This window comes from Clavelina lepadiformis, chromosome 5 (genome assembly GCF_947623445.1).
Source record: "Clavelina lepadiformis chromosome 5, kaClaLepa1.1, whole genome shotgun sequence".
NCBI lineage: Eukaryota > Metazoa > Chordata > Ascidiacea > Aplousobranchia > Clavelinidae > Clavelina > Clavelina lepadiformis.
Genome location: NC_135244.1, coordinates 3,880,420 through 3,897,667, shown reverse-complemented (window position 1 = coordinate 3,897,667; position 17,248 = coordinate 3,880,420). Strand labels below are relative to the sequence as shown.

The following is a 17,248-nucleotide window of genomic DNA, read 5'->3' as shown; positions in this document are numbered from 1 at the left end:
GTTGATGTAGAATAGATGTAGGCTAAGTTTGCAGGGAATTGTAGACACAAGAGTCTTGTGTAGACAAGACTCTCATTTCGGAATACTTGCAATGTCTGGATGTAAGAGTAATTTATTAGTGACTCGTCTTAATTTTGTTCGCAGCCATATATCAGCACATTTTTCACAAAATAAAACCAGAAATCAAATGACTATAGCTAGGCCTAGGTATATGCTAAATAGCCTAGCCACTTCACCAGTTTAGGCTACTGTGAAGAGTTTCATAGCCTAGCTTATAAGCCACTAGCCTAATATTCTCTTCAAAATTTTCAGTCTGGCTTCGCTTTACAGTATTTTGTCTGACCAGGTGGCACTTGCAAGCACGAGATTTATCAACATACTGCATACACCTAACTTTCTTCGTGCCGATTTATAATAAATAAAGAAAAAAACTTGTTGTTTAAATGCCAATTTATAGCCTAATACAAAGCAAAGCATTGAGACAACAGTACACACCATCGAACCAAAAATCATGTCTTCACATGCACAATTTCTTGTCAAAAACTGCCTTAATTTCCAGTCTGGAACAAAAGTAACCTATGTGTACTTAACTGAAGTTTGTATGCATTTAATCAATTGTGGACACAGTTTTATGCATTTTTACACCTGGCAGCCTTAAATTGTTCACTTGAAGTGAACGTTTAGATCTTTTGAGCACTCTAGATCTTGTTAAAAAAGGATAAAAAATGCAGTTCGTGTTTAAGGGTTGTATTTATGCTTAACAGCTTGCTTTGGAGTATATATGCATATACATTGTATAAGTAAAAGTTATGGATGCTTACGAAGTACTAAAGCCCATCGGAAAGGGCAGTTATGGAGAAGTTCATTTAATTCAACACAAGAAGGAAAGGAAACAGGTTGGTGCCTTTAAATAAGATAGAATATTTAATGTATATAGCTTTAGGCTTTTAAAGCTTACCAAACACATTGTGAAACGTGGAATTTTTAAGGATTAACAAGTATATATATATATATATGCTTATTTAGAACATTTATAACTTCGTCATTAATGTTACCTGTGCTTGCATTCTGAGTAAAGCTAATACAGTCAGACCTGGTTTATCCGGCCACTTTGTTTCGTCATAAAATGTCGGGGTAGCCGGATTATCGGAAAGCGAAAAATCAATCAATTCTGCAAATGCAGCACCATGTTCAAAAAGCAGTACGCACCTTACTCCAATTCAAAGTTTGCGTAGGAGTTTAAAGAGAGAATGTGCAACATTATTATGCGTGGATAATCAGCTATTGTTTTCATCAACTAACTACTGCATCTAGGACAATCGCGAATCATTTTCTCTTCACTCTTAATAATCTGGTTTATCAGATTTTATTGCTATTTATTTAGCACATTTGTCCCAAAACGTTTGTGTCGGAGTCGGACAGCGGGGTTTCCGGATTAAAGGAGTAAAATGCATAGAAAGAAATCCGTTTCAGGCAGTTTTGTGTCGGATAACAAGGATTCCGGTTGTTAGGGGTTCGGATTAACGAGGTCTTACTGTATATAACTTTTGGGCAGTTGGTACATTGCCTTTAGCGTACTATATAGCCTACTGGTTTTAGTAATTAACGTGAACTATCTATGCATTGCTTTTAGTACGTTGTTAAGAAGATGATTTTGCACAAAGCTTCTAAGCGTGAGAGAAAAGCTGCTCAACTGGAAGCAAAACTTTTGTCAAAGTTAAAGCATCCAAATATTGTCTCATATAAGGATTCCTTTGAGCACGATGATGGATCGCTTTACATAGTTATGGGGTACAGATAATGTATATTGTTTATTTGTATAGGCTTGTTCAATAATTGGCTAAACAAGTGCTCTTTATGCAGTGAATCTTTTCAGTAATAGGCTATTGCTATTTAACTGTTCTAATCTAGAAGTTTTTACAATTATACTTCTGTTTTATCATTGCTTTATCAAGCATAGACATGCATACTTGTTGCAGCTTGTGTAATAATAGAATTCAAAAAGAATTGACCTGTTGTGAATTATTTGCAAGGTACGCTGAGGGAGGAGACCTTTACACACGATTAAGAGAACAGCGAGATCGAAATGAATTTTTGAGCGAAGTCCAGGTCGTTAGGTGGTTTATACAGATTTGCATGGCCTTGCAATACCTTCATCAACAACATATTCTGCATCGTGACCTGAAAACTCAAAATATTTTTCTTACAAAAACAAAGATGGTTAAGGTGAGATTCACACAAGTCACCACCTACAAATATTAACAGTATTGTAAGAGAAACTTTGCATTAGACTTAATCTCACCCTGAAATCTTGTTTCTTCTTGTTATTGACATTTGGCGCTACTATTCTTGGAAGGAATTTTCTAATGATGTATATGAATTGCATACTAGTGCGACAAAGTCATTGCATCTGTTCATTGTATACACCATAATGAGTACCAAAATGTTATATGATACACCTTATATTCTGCATTTTCTGATTGCCACTTTTGCAATTTTCTCCAACTCTAGGTCGGTGATCTAGGAATAGCCCGAGTTCTTGAAGGTGCCACAGACATGGCAACAACACTGATTGGGACTCCCTATTACATGAGCCCAGAGCTGTTTTCAAACAAACCGTACAGCTACAAATCTGATGTATGGTCTTTGGGTTGTTGTGTTTATGAAATGACCACTTTGAAACATGCCTTTAATGCTAAAGATATGAATTCGTTGGTATACAAGATATTGAAGAAAAGGGTAATGTGGTTTTGTTTCAAACGCAGGCTAAACGTACATGAAATGATACTGATTTATACTATTTATCATGGAGATTTTTTTATTTAATTTCCTGGTAATGTACTGTAGTGAACTAGTAACTGTTATTGATTTGTATGGCTTAACTTGTAGTTCTAATTAATCTTCAGTTCAGGAGAGACTGTTGTATGTCTGTGGCTAACTTTCTGGTTTTTATTTTTGCACTGCTAGCCTCCAAAAATGCCAGATCAATATAGTGAGGAACTCTGTGAAATCATAAAGAGCATGTTGCACCAGAATGCTGACAAGCGACATTCAGTTAATAAAGTATTGCGACATCCATTCATCAAAAAACATATACAGCTTTTTCTAGACGAAAGCAGCAAATCACGGTAAAATGAAAATAATTAACTTTACGAAATGATGTATCAAGTTATAATAAGCATACACTGGTACAGACAGGTTATAAAATAATTATACCGACAAACTTGTTTTATATTGTTTGATTAAGACACTGCCTGAATGTTAGATTGAAAACTTCAATAAAAGTTGTTATGACTCAGTTGTAATTTGAGCTTATGTTTACATTTTGTCCAACAGGCGACCGACCTCTGGACGTTCTCGACGTGGAAGTGAAATCTCATCTCGCAAAACCTCTACATCATCCGCACAAAGCAGATGTAGTTCACGGGAGTCAAACCATTCAGTGCTGGATAGAGAATCCCCAAAACCTGTTGAACATATTTTTGCTGGTCCTCAAGTAAACTACGTTATGTTTATTAACTTGCTTGATGCATTTTTAAGTTAGGATTTTTTTCAGAAAAGTCATTAACGTTTAGCGTATATTTTTCTCAGTTTTAAAATCATCAAATCTAGTTGTAACATGATGTAACAAAACGATTTTTTTAGAAAAATTCAAAATTGCCAGCTGTTGAAAAAGCAAGGCAGCATCGTCCACATTCAGCTCCAAAGCCAAAAACAACAGACATCGCAGACAATCCACCAAAAAGTGTTGATATCTTGGTTAGTGAACCTACTGAACAGAAAGCGAAAGAGAAAAAAGTTGATGTTAATGAAAAGATGCAAAAACTAAGTCTTGAAAACGGCAACAACAACAACAAGCTTACTCCCCCAAGCAAAGATGGAAAGTATAGCCAGGGTGTTAAAGTAAGAATAACATCACGTGTTGTGTAGTTTCACTTTTATGCCACCCATAGTTTGTATAGTGTTTCGTTTATTTGTAAAATATTAAAGAATGTTATTGTTAAGGTTTTCAATTATGGTATGTACTTGTGTATAGCCAATTGTAATTACAAATACGAAATTGAATTGGCGCTTTTATTGTGTCAGTTTTAACTCATTGGGTATTTCCTTGTATTTATTAGGAACATGTCCCAGATGAACCAAAAGCAAGAGCCATCAAAAGTGACTATCAGCGAGCAAAATCTGCAGGTTCAACTGCATCCAGCTCATCGGAGGACAGCAAAGCAGTATGTGCTTGTTGTGATTGTTGATTATGTGGTTATTCAAAGTATGAAGTGCTTTAAAAAGCTAAGTGAAAAGTTACCTGTTATGGATAGCTTCCAAACCTTAAGTTCATCTCAATATAGGTGTTTTCACAGTATTGATCAAAAATTCACAGCCCAATGCCAGGGATGTAAAGTTAAGGGCTAAGGCACTTAGATTTTGTTTGTTTTAGATATCTTCACCACCACATTGAATTCAAATATTTACAAGCTCTTAAACAAATAATAAATGTGACTTTTTACAGACTGTTTCATCAAGACCCTTGCCATCCGTTGCAAATAGGGCCACATCTCCGACATCAAGTCTAGAAATGCGGTAACTTTGATCATACTTACCTTTCCATTTTATGATTTATAATAAATATATATGTATAAGATTTATTTTACCCATTAAAAGTTTTTATTACCGTCGTTGTTTTACAGTGATTCTCGACCAAACTCAAGTGAGCAAGCATCTATCTCATCAAGTAGAGTAAGAGTGAGTTCAGCTCGTGAAAGAAGAAGAAAAGAGAAACAAAGACAAGCACAGAAGGAAGATGGTAGCTGTTTCCTCGCTGATAATTAATTGATAATTGACAGTTTTTTGAATCAAATCTATCTCAATAGGTTTTCTAACTGTTTTTGAAGAGCTTTGCAACATACCGGTATAAGATAGAACACTCCTAAAATGATTTTAGTAAATTTCTTTTTCTATAGACATTAAGAAGAAGCATATACCTCATGAAGTTGTTGTAGATGCACCAGTTACTGTAAATATATGGAATTTTTATTACAATTTTATGCTATTGCAACTTGCAAGTTTTCAACTCTAATCATGTAAGACAAGTTTATAATTTTTTTTTCTTCATACTAAACTCACTTCAATCTGTTTCAGGTTAGCAAAGAACATGAACAAAATTCGGCATCAGATCGCAGGTATGGAGCAGTTCATATGATTTTGTACTTAGTATTAGTCTTACATTACCTTATTATACTTCATATTGTAATACCCATAATGTTTAACATCGTGAAAACTTTCTCTTTTTTCGAAAGAAAAAAAAGACTTTAAAATGCAATACGGTAAGACAGCATTAACCTGAAGCTGAAATCCATTCAGTTGTTTATCAGATTGCTTATTTTTGTCATAAATTGACTTATCTAAATGAGTTTAGGGAACTTCGATAAACGAATTTATAACTTAAAATAATCTTAACTGATGGTTATTTTTGCAGTAAACGTAAAGAGAGTTCTGGAGCGGAAGAAATCAACCAATTTTACACTCTGCTGCACACAACTCTCAAATTGAACTCTGAGGAAGACTCTCCTCCTCTCACTCCTCCTCAGGATGAGTTGATTGAGCTCTCTTCTATTCCCACTCCTGAGGAGCAGAGAATAAACAGACTCACTCCAGTCCAAGAACTCTCTGAAAGCTCAGGGTCCAGCATAACCCAGGAAAAGATGAATGTTGTGAAGGTAATTTGTTGATTTTCTTGTTTTCATGACTTTTATTCTCTTCTGTCTTATCAGTGTTTCACATGATTAAAACTTTCCAAATTTTATATATGAAATAATTAGGTCTTTTTGGCAAAGCGTGCAGCGTGGGTTTATTGGTTTTAATCACTTGGTCAGATATATGACTGCAATTAATACACCAACCCTTTGCATGAGAGCGTACGGGTCATACCAGCCTCTTGGTCAACACAGAGCACCAAAATGATGAGAGGTTTTGTAGCGAGGATTTTCGTAGAAAACGGGCTAACTAATTGAACACTACAATTGAACTCAATAACTTAAAGAGAAAAATTGAAATTATAATGGTCAAGTATGAGAAGACTAGGTAGAAATTCACACTCACACACTCCCAGAACAGTTGGTGTCAGTTACAGCGAATTATAACATTTCCCTTTTCGTTTTAAACATGTTAAGTAATACGAGGAATTAATCGCCAAATAACATAAGTTTAGTTAATATAATTAGCAGAAAGTAAATCAATGCAATTAGAATTATCAATTCGTATTCAACTATTCACTTTGTTTTATTCTATTTTGTTGTCATCCAATAGAAGTCGGTAGAAGAGCCACAACTTTCCAAGAACACACCTCCGGCCACTGTGTTTGGTGTTCAAATGCCAATGCGTGCTCCACCTATGAGGGGAATTTCTCAAGGTATTGTGATGATAAAACGAGCTGGCCAGTGTTTTGTTTCGGTTTAAGACTTGTTCTAAATTTATATGCAAGGCTTTTGACAAGCTCACAAAATTCTTCATAAAACAAACTTGAATTCTATTCAGCAACTCTTGGTTCAACTGGCCGTCTGATGGACAGAATTGTTGCTTTGCGCAAAGATTGTATTCGAGGACTCGGCGTTCCATTGCTGCACAGAGCATATGAACTCCTAGATGGTAATTATGAAGAGGAACAGTTAGAGGTATGTTTGATCTGATCTTCAATGCTTGTTGAAATTATTTGTAGGTCCTTGTGTTTGTTGGTTGTCATATCTTTGAGGATTTCATATAAGTATTTATAAAATTCTTTAAATTTGTTTGTTGTCATTTTTAGAAAAGTTTAGTTGAACTGCTTGGTGAGGTTCGCTTCAAGCAATGGGCTGGAAAAATCTGGCAACTAAAATTTTGTGAAGAGTCTATCTTCAAACATTGCGGTAGCATCACTGCCTACTGATTTGCACTAAACCTTACAAGTATTCAAAGAGTAGCAAAGACTTGACGCCTTGTGGACAACTTTTCGTTTTGTGTCAAATCCAGTTTTTTATCACAATCGAATTTCAAAATATACCTCAAAGTTGGTGCTATCAAACGCTTCTGAAAAATCCTGTATATTCTTTATGTACATTTCAGGTTTTTATATGCGGTCAATATCTTCACTAATAGTAATGCATTAATTTCTTTGGCTCATGTATTAGGTGCTCCATTTGTGAAAACCTGATATTCAATATAGTTGCCTTTTCTTCCTTGTTTTGGTGAGACAACTTTCTTGCACTTGCCTGCTAGTTAACTGTGATATTGCATTCGTATTTTTTTTATTACTAGAAATGTAGTTCATGTTTATGGTACTGTTCTTTTAAATTGATTTGTATTGTTGGCGTAGTACTATCCATCTTTCAATACAATCATATATTTTTCAAAAGTGGAGATTATTCAGTATTCCTAAAAGCATATCAATTACAGGAAACTAATGATTTCCCTTATTGTGTTTGAAACAAGGTTAGTCTTAGCGATACAGCAGAAGTTTTAGTCGGTGTTGATATTTGTGGACGGTAAACGTTCCCCTCAGCTTCGTGGATGTAATGTAATAAGAAACACTGTCAACAAAGAAAGAAGAGTGTAAGGCAGTGATTCCCAAACTGTGTGCCGCCACAGATTCTCAGGTGTGCCGCGAATCTTTTTGGAATTTTGGAAAAGAACTGTAGAAATATTTAAAATAAGGCATGCAGACAAGCAAACCGGTATGCGACTTAAAAGCGCTCAAACTGCTTCAATATCTGATAAATAAGAACATGTCCATCCATTAAGCACATTCATCGCATTAAAACGTGAAAATAAATTTTTTTTAAACCAACTTTTATTCTCTTGTAAGTGTGCCGCGAGCGTTTTATAGCTTTTCTAGTGTGCCTCAAGCTGAAAATGTTTGGGAACCACCGGTGTAAGGTATGTTCAGTGGGGTTTTACCACCATAGACATCCTATAACCTAATGTATCATGCCTGTTGGCTTCCTGGCAATATAATCAGCATTCAGCACTGCAGGCCTGCCACAGTAATAAACACTAGGCCTAGACTTATAGAAGTGCACAAGCACATGCTGCAGAACTTATATTGTACACTGGACCCTTCTTACAGGCCTGCCATTAAACCAGCTATCATTTTGATGTAGTTGTTCATTCCTACACTAAGGATAGCCCGATAGCCTCAAAAAACAAACCCACTGGCCAGTTGCAACTGAACTGATAAAATTTGTGGCAGGCTGGTAGCCTAGCAAGTTTAGACCGAAATAATTTGTCACAAGTTGTCATGCAGTATGTCAAAATCTCAAATGAAGATAATCCAGAAGCTTATTGAAATGATTCAGATCCTTGGGAAAACCTTTTTTAATTTCTAAATTTTAGTTTCTCTGGAAGTTAAAGACCCATGTAACAAGTACCGGTATAGATTACACTGGCCAACAAAAAAATTTTGGCATGGAAGGTAAGAACGATTTTAGAGTAGCCTATATCAGGGGCGCTGAACTCGAAAATGCCATTAGTTTTTGCAAATTGGCTCTATTTTTTAAGATATTAGCGAATTTCGATATTTTTGGTACCTTTTAAATTTGAAGGTAGGTTGCATTTTATATTAAGGAACTGCCTATATTAAATGTTGTTGTAAGTCTATGTGCACTAAAACCACAAGAATGAGCTAAAGCTAAAGACACAATGAAATTAGCTAAATGAGGAAGTGCTGCATAAATCTATTCGTTTCCATATATTCAACACAAAAAATGCCCCATTTATTAGTATTTTCATCAGATTCTCCTAACATATTGCAATTTGTGAGACTAAGCTTCCAATACCACATTAAAACTTGCTTGAAGTGAACAATAAATAGCAGTAATTTGGTAATAACAAACCAAGTATGCCTAAGCCTACACAAGAAAGACAACAATTTGTAAAATAGACGAAATGAACAATCAATCAATTTTTTTCATTTACCACGGAGTATTCAAAGCAAAACACTTTACGAAGAAATATATCCATTTCAGGATGTGCATTAGTGAAGTTCTTAGATGCACTCTAGTTAATTACTCAAATTAGCTTAAAGTCATCTGCAGGAAAGTCCTCTTGTACGACTTTCGCTTGTAGTCTTGTTGTGGACAGCTTCGCATTAGGCACCAGCAGTAATCTGCCATCATGTGAATCATCTACCTTGATATCTCTCTTCCATTAATTTGATATCTTGGTGAAACCTTTCACCTTGTTCCTCACTCATTCATATTTTCGAGGTTTTCAGGGAAGCGATCCAAGTGACTGAATAGATAGTGAACTTTTATGCTCATCCTTGATCCAAGAGCTTGAAAGTTCGTAAGCTTCACTTCTACGAGATCCACATAGTTGCTTGCTTTTACAACTGCAACGAAAGAGTACCAGGCTGCCTTCTCAACTTCAGTCATATGTGATGGAAAAACTTGATCTTAAAGTAATTTTCGTATTTGTGGCCCATCAAAAATTCCTGCTTTCAGCTTTTCAATACTAAGACTAGGAAATACTTTGCACAGGTAATCAAAACAAGCACCATCTTTTTCTAAGGCCTTGACAAATTGTTTCATCAAACCCAATTTGATGTGCAATGTTGGTAAAATAATGCGATCACGACTGACCAAAGGTTCATTTACAATGTTTTTATCTCTGTGCACAAGCTGTTCATGTATGGAGTATGGGCCACTCCTTTTTAATCCAGTGTTGATCAGTGGCCCAACTATCCCAGTAACAAATAAAGCAGGGGTACTTGGTGTAGCCGCCTTGTTGTCCTAAGAGAAAGTTGACCATTTTCAAATCAACGCATATCTCCCAGTTATGCTCAGCATAAGAAAGTTTCTTCAAGACCATTTTAACACGTTGGTAGTGTTCCTTTAAAACGACTGAGTGGCCAATTGGAACACAGGCAAACTTGTTTCCGTTGTGAAGTAGCACACATTTCAAACTTTTTTTGGAGCTGTCGTTGAATAACCTCCATTCTTCTGGTTTATATTCAAGTAGACCCATAGATGAAAGAAGTCCTTCGATGTTTTTACAGTATACAAAATTATCTTATTGAGAGAAAAATTGCATTAACATTTCTTCTCTGTCTCGTTAAAACGTTATTTTTGTTGCCAAATCAAGAATGTTATGCTGTGTGTAGATGTTAAGGCTTATGTTGTGCTTGATGGGAGATGATATAAACTAATGTAAGGTCTTAATTACCTCCCAAGCGAGTAATTTGTGCCAGACCACTAAACATTTGGGCAAAACTAAATAGCTGCTTCACATGGCTTCAGTTTTTGTTAACCTTTATAGCATACATTTCTAACTTTTCATGGTATATGTAGGAAGAAGCAATATCTCAAAAACTAGAGCCAATTCAGCAAAAGTAATAACATTTTCGGACTCAGCCTCCCTGATATACCCCTAAATCGATCTAACATATCATGCCTTTTGAAAAAAAATATTTTTTGTTGGCCTGTGTTAGCATTAATTCTTAAAATTAAAATGGAATCTTTTTTGCCCTTTTTGTAGGCTGTGCCTTACCTGCAGCTTACTGCAAAAAAGTTTGACAAAATACAATTCTCTTAGAATGCATCTGCGTTGTTTTGTATGTCAGTTTGTCACCAGACCTTTGCGGCATTCTAAAGCTGGATTATTGAGAAACTTACATTATGAACGTCATGCAAGGAATTTTTCTTGTTTTTCACAAAGAACGTGTAACGTCACAGTTTGTCCAAATACAATAAAGTCGCAATGCAAGTCAATGTTTGTTGCAAAAACTAATTATTCAACGAACATCAAAGGAAAAGGGAGAGACATTTCACATGTTCCTGATATTAAAGAATTTTTGTCAGCATCTAATGATGCCACCAACAAACAATTACATGACAGTACGGTTGAGCCCATTCCCTATCTGGAAAAAGCAACATATTCAAAGCCACCTAATGGAAAAACAGTTTACTTTGAGACATATGGCTGTCAGATGAATGTTAATGATGCTGAGTATGCATGGGCTATTTTAAAAGATGATGGGTATAAAAGGGTTGATAATTTAGAAAAGGTAAATATGCAATAACAAGTTAAATGTATCATATGTAGTTATGTACTATGTGGTAGCATTGTAAATGTCACCACAGTGTTTGGTAAATCCTTATTCTCAGTCTCTGAAACTATTTTAAAGTTTATATATTGTTGTGGTTGTGTTCTGTTTTATTTGTGAACTAGTTGTAAAAATCGTTGCAAGTATGAATTGCCTTCTTTCAGGCCGATGTTATTCTTTTGGTTACATGCTCAATACGTGAAAAAGCAGAGGACAGAATATGGAAACGATTAACTGTTTTAAAGGAAAAGAAACTGTCAGGATATCCCAAGATTGGAATATTAGGTAAGATTTTACAATCTGAGTTGCTGCATATGCTCACTTTCATCTCTGTTACTTAAATTTTGATATAAATTTTGTGATACATGTTTAATAGGTTGCATGGCTGAGCGACTTAAGAAAGAGATTGTTGAAAAGGAAAAGGCTGTAGATATTGTAGCGGGGCCTGATGCTTACAGGTGTGTGATGTTAATCAAAAATCTATTTATTTTCTGTTATCGTAGTTCGATTTGATTGTACTAGTATTTGGTCACTTCAGCCAGGTTTGCTTTGTACATATCTATAAGCATAATATTTGGCTGTTGTGTTTGGAAAGTGGCAAGGTGTATCATACATTATCAATGAATTTCTTACCTCTGATCTTAAGAATATTAATTTTCTCTATACATAATTTAGAGATTTACCTCGATTACTGGAACATGCCACAAATGAAAGCCAAACAGCAATTAATGTCATGCTTTCGGTTGATGAGACATATGCTGATATTATGCCTGTGAGGTTTGATGAAAAGACTAAAACAGCATTTGTGTAAGTAGGCTACTCCGCTGTACAACATGAACATTTTATCCCCAGAAGTAAAGTTCACGTTATCATTATTCTGGTCATTTTGTTCAGTTCCATCATGCGTGGTTGTGACAACATGTGCAGCTATTGCATTGTCCCATTCACAAGAGGAAGGGAGAGAAGCAGGCCTGTTAAATCCATCGTTGATGAAATTAGGAAACTTTCTGATATGGTTTGTGAAGACTTATTTGGATTATCGTATTATTCAACTATTTCTTAGATTTTTGAATTATGACTTGTATTCTTTGCATTATGTTTACTGAGATAGATAACTACATTTATTCAAATCATTTTTTATATTTTTGTGTGTTGTAATGTGCCTATATTGTACCATACATTTTTTCTCAGGGAATAAAGCAAGTTAACCTACTTGGCCAAAATGTAAACAGTTACCGAGACATGTCCAGTGTAGAAGTTGGAATGCCTAACCTGAATGCAGAGCCAATGAGTCAAGGTTAGTGCAGCTTAATTATGTCTTTTTGTTTTGGTGCTAAATTTGTGATGCATTTCACTGATTTATCACTTCTATTCATGTGCATGTTCACCAGGACCAGTAGACAGAAGCAATTGTGCCATGCCTTGCTCAAGGGCGTTATAAGAATGCTGCTTATCAAATCCGGGTCACATTTTTGTGAGCCCAGCACCTAACTGTTTTGTTAATGAATAAATAGTAAATATGTGATTAACTAATCAAGTCACATAACCAACCAAGAGCTGCATGCTTCGTTAGTTATGAGTTATAGCTGCATTTTGTCAATTAGATAGTTGTCACGTCACCTAAACTACCAAACAACTTTGTAGTCCCATTATAAAAGTGAAAATTAAAGCAGTTCTGATGCTCGGTTTCTTTGCTTGATAAACCGTTCTAGAATAGCATTTCAAATACTAAATTCAGAGGAATTCTTTTGGAATAATTAGTTATTCTATCTAGTTATTTAATCGTTTACTTTGCAAGTTATGGCAGTTACCGTTCATAGTTTGATAAATATTTCGTTGGAATACAAACACCTTAGTTTCCATTCCAGCCCACTTTGTATTTTGGCTTTGTGTATATTATTAAGAGCCTTGAGTTCTATATAATCATATCAATATTACAGGTTTTAAAACTATTTACAAACCAAAGCTTGGTGGGCTAAGGTTTGCCGATCTACTTGATAGAGTATCGAGCGTTGACCCTGAAATGCGAATTCGGTTCATATCACCGCATCCAAAAGATTTTCCCGATGAGGTACGATGCTTTTTGGACAATATCGGTCTCCTGTTTCACATTGTAGTACCTGTGCTTTTAATATTTTTGTAAATAAGATTAGTACAGTTCTAGAATTATAACTGAGAATTTCTGTTGCTTAACTACATCGCAAAAATGTTACGGTTTTGCGTCATTTTGACGCAGATTATTGGAAGTCTTATAAGGCGCTTTTTGTGTAAGACTGGAACAATGGACAGATTTCTCGCGAGCGCATCTTACGTTTTTTTAGCTTAACCGAACGAGCTGGCTCAGTTAAACAAACGCAAAGTTCGCTCGCGAGAAATACGAGAGTGAAACAAAAGTAATGCAATTTTTTTGTTACATTAAAAATACAAAACACCATAAAACAAAGCATCAAAATTAAACTGGTTTAATTAAGCTATCTCACGTTTCTATTTTTGAGGTCAACTTAACGTCCATGTAGTTGCATTTACATTTCTACGTTAATCACGGATGTTTTTCGCAACGAAACCTTGCGCGCGTGGTAATGGAAACAATTTTTTCCGGTTAATAAAAGTAAAACTATTACATAATATGCTGACTAAGATAAATGTTCTAATTCTGCTCCTGCCCCAACTGAAGTTTAATTTAGCCCTCAACACGTGAGGTAGGTTTTAACTTATCCTGTTATTGTGAATACTCTTGAAAGCAGTTCAACGTGAGTGAACGTTGTTGTCACCGCTACACCCCCAAACGCAATACTATTCCCGTTGAAAGCCCAACATGATAACCAAACACGAGCGAAAATGTCCAGTTTGCAAAAACATGTTAACACTTAACAGTTATCACAAAATTTCGTTATGCTAACCGCTATGGACGGTAATCGTATAACTACGTAACTTGTACAATACGGTTTTACAGGTTTTGGAAATAATATCAGAAAGGACAAACATATGCAAACAAATACATTTACCTGCTCAGAGTGGAAGCTCAAGAATCCTAGAACGGATGAGGAGAGGGTAAGATCGTTTATCTTGCGTTAATTTCCAGATCATAAGCGAGTTAGTTGTATCCCGAAACAGTTATTGTTGTTTCAGATAGATCATTGTTTGCGACGTTTTCTTTTTCATCTTTTACGGTCAAATCTCTTAACTCGATACACTGCGGTTCAAAATTTATTTGTTTTTGCATTTGTGTGATTATTCAGGCATACCCGGGAAGATTATCTTAACTTAGTTGAAAGAATTCGATCTTACATCCCGGATGTGTCACTTTCAACTGACATGATCACTGGGTTTTGTGGCGAGACAGAAGAGGACCACGAAGACAGCATATCATTGATGAGATTGGTCAAATACAATTACGCCTTTTTATTCAAGTACAGCATGCGGAAGGCAAGTGTATTTACCGTTCAATATCCTTAAAACGTTTATTTGCTTGATGTTTGTTACGTTTCATATTTCATACAGAAAACCCATGCATACCACAAAATGAACGATGATGTACCCGAAAAGGTGAAAGTTCAAAGGTTACAGGAAATTATGAAGGTTTATTATGAGCTGCTTGAACAAACACAACGATCACTGGTGGGCGAGGTACAGCTAGCACTTGTCGAAAAGGTATGAGAAACGTCACGCATTTGGCAAGCCATACACACATGTTGCAATGCACGCGTGATTCGTCATGTCAAGCAACGGGACAAAGTCCATGACGCACGCAAACCAAGTCTTAGTGAAATTTGAAGTTATTTAAAGTTTAGTTGAACAGTTCATTAGTAAGGCATGAACCAGACTGGTGATTGCTATCAGGAATGACCTCACGTATTTCCAAAGTGTCTTTTTCTGAAAATTTCTGGTAGCGTACATGACTCTTAATCGTCTCGCATAATGTACCTTAAAAGGCGAAATAGAGAGCATGCGATGACTGATTACCAAGCGTCTATATATAACCTGATGTGTAATAAACTGTTAAGCGTGGACGCACAGGTGAAAAACAAAACTGGGCTCTGATGACACCACAACGATTCGTTAACGCATAAGGCACGCAAATAGCAACCAAAGTGTTATGTGAAGACGTATTAATATTGGTATAAGTTTTTTTTTACGTATTTTACTTTCAAAAGATATCTCCGAAATCTACCGATTACTTGTTATCCCGAAATGATGGAAACATCAAAGTTGTTATTCCAAACACTGAAATCCCTTCAAGCCGAAACAACGCCCAGAAAAGCAGTATTGAACCGGGAGATTACATTGCGGTTGAGGTTGGTGAAAATTATAAGACGATTCTATTACTACTGCAATCATGTGGTTGTGTAACAATTTGTTTCTTTTTCACGTTATAGCTGACATCTTACAAACCAAACACATTTACTGGAATGCCCTTGTTCCATTCTTCGATAAAGGAATTTCACTCAGAAAACCATGTTTTGCAGCAATCAAATAAATTATAAAATTTTACAAGCGCTTTTCTTTACTACATTGTTCGTGATTTAGCCAGGATATATCTGTCTATATACTTGCTCAATATACAGCGTGTTTTGGCATTGCCTCTGGTATTTTGTCGAAATGCGTGACTACACTTCACAACAAAACGTACGTGAGGAATAGCTAAGCGTCGACCAGACGTTTTTGCAAACTTGCAGAATCATGTTTGTGTTTTTCAAAACAGTAGGTCTACAATATTGACTGTACATGCAACGCAAGTTGCTTGGAACTGTTAGCACATTTGCGTCAAGCAGATAAATGTAGAAAGAATAGCGGATGACGCGTTACACGTAGGTAGGCTAAACAATATTGAGTTGCCTTTGTTTACGTTAAATTTGGTTAATGTGTTATTTATCCTGTTGTAATACTTCCTACTGTATGTACCGGCGCTTCAGTTTCTACTAAGACAGACAGAATCTTGTAAGTTACATGGTTTAGGGTTCAGGCTCGTGTCCGTCACATCATAACATTTCGGCCTGCGTTTATGCCAACTTAAGAGTATTACTCTTTTGGCCAATCAGGTTTTCTGAACACGATGATGAAGATTTATCTGACTCCTAGTAAAGTTGCGTGTTTTTCTCGGTAAGCACAACAAAGATACTTCTTCACAGAAGCATGTTGGACGACCAGTAAAAACTGATAAAACTTCATTTGCATATTCATAAACGTAATGCAAAGCAAGGTATCGAACAAAGTTGAAAACGCAAGGGTATGATATACAGTATAAAGAAAAGTAATCAGCGAAGGAATGTAAATCAAGGAGAAAAACGAAAACTTAAAGGAAAATCTCCAAAACGTGGCGATGACCGCCACACTCTAGTTAGTTAGTCTGTGCCAAAATGGTTTGAAACAATGATGAAAACAAGTCTAAACGGCTACGACACAGATCAACTCACTAACAGCTCAAGTACAAATCGAGTCATATAATTATTAATTAAGTCTAACTGCTATCACGTCGAGTTAGTCATAACTCATATTCCTTTAATGTCCAGTTAGCTATGTCCGTGAAGTCCAAGGCATAACACGTACCAAGTCACAGGAAAGGAGTTATTTAAAATGTTCTTTTTGTTATACGTTGATTTGAGTGGAATCATAATAACCTACTCGCATTGCCATACGTAATTATATGCTATCACTTGATGAACACTTATAGTTAACGAGTTAGAAAATATATTGGTTTTAGTGCATTTGATAACATTGCCAGGGAGATGAAACAAGGTTATAGATCTAAAGGATTTGCAAATTTTGTATTATTTAAAATATATCTATTGTACTTGTCACAATCAAGCACTTTTTAATCCGTATAAAGTCCCATTACTAATAATAGAACAATCTTTGATTAATCACGAGACTGCGCCATCAAAACATCAATCCTGACGTAAATATTTCTTACGCTATAGCGAAATTATTGATGACCTTTATATTGTTACTAGCCAACCAATGATCCTTGCGCTCGTGAGTTTGTACAAAGAGGATTGGAGATCACTGGCTTGTCATAGTCTTACCTTGGAGATTCGAGAGTCATGCTTTATAGTGAATTTGGCCCAATAAGCAAATACAGGTCATGTTGTAATGAAATTCTACATGATTGGCAGCGTAAAAGTTTTGTACCTGACCCAGCGGTAGGTTATTAGCCTAGTTTATTTTAACAAACTTTAA

The 17,248-nt window shown here is 35.7% G+C and overlaps 2 protein-coding genes across 2 annotated transcripts; both read left to right on the top strand.

Annotated features, from left to right (window-relative positions):
- The first annotated feature begins 345 nt into the window (after window positions 1-345).
- On the top strand, window positions 346-7,438 carry LOC143460024 (uncharacterized). The gene is made up of 16 exons (XM_076957378.1): window positions 346-896; window positions 1,634-1,791; window positions 2,034-2,226; window positions 2,512-2,739; window positions 2,968-3,128; window positions 3,337-3,496; window positions 3,646-3,903; window positions 4,122-4,226; window positions 4,508-4,578; window positions 4,686-4,801; window positions 4,959-5,011; window positions 5,137-5,177; window positions 5,474-5,714; window positions 6,304-6,406; window positions 6,532-6,668; window positions 6,800-7,438. Exons 1-16 carry the CDS (start codon window positions 810-812, stop codon window positions 6,917-6,919), a joined length of 2,232 nt encoding a protein of 743 aa, XP_076813493.1. The 5' UTR covers window positions 346-809; the 3' UTR covers window positions 6,920-7,438.
- A 3,049-nt stretch (window positions 7,439-10,487) lies between these two features.
- Window positions 10,488-15,651, top strand: LOC143460620 (mitochondrial tRNA methylthiotransferase CDK5RAP1-like). The gene is made up of 12 exons (XM_076958206.1): window positions 10,488-11,032; window positions 11,236-11,356; window positions 11,448-11,529; window positions 11,747-11,878; window positions 11,966-12,086; window positions 12,263-12,368; window positions 13,012-13,142; window positions 14,025-14,122; window positions 14,311-14,497; window positions 14,573-14,722; window positions 15,226-15,366; window positions 15,448-15,651. The coding sequence occupies exons 1-12, from the start codon at window positions 10,562-10,564 to the stop codon at window positions 15,553-15,555; spliced, it is 1,848 nt and encodes a 615-aa protein (XP_076814321.1). The 5' UTR covers window positions 10,488-10,561; the 3' UTR covers window positions 15,556-15,651.
- The last annotated feature ends 1,597 nt before the right edge of the window (window positions 15,652-17,248 follow it).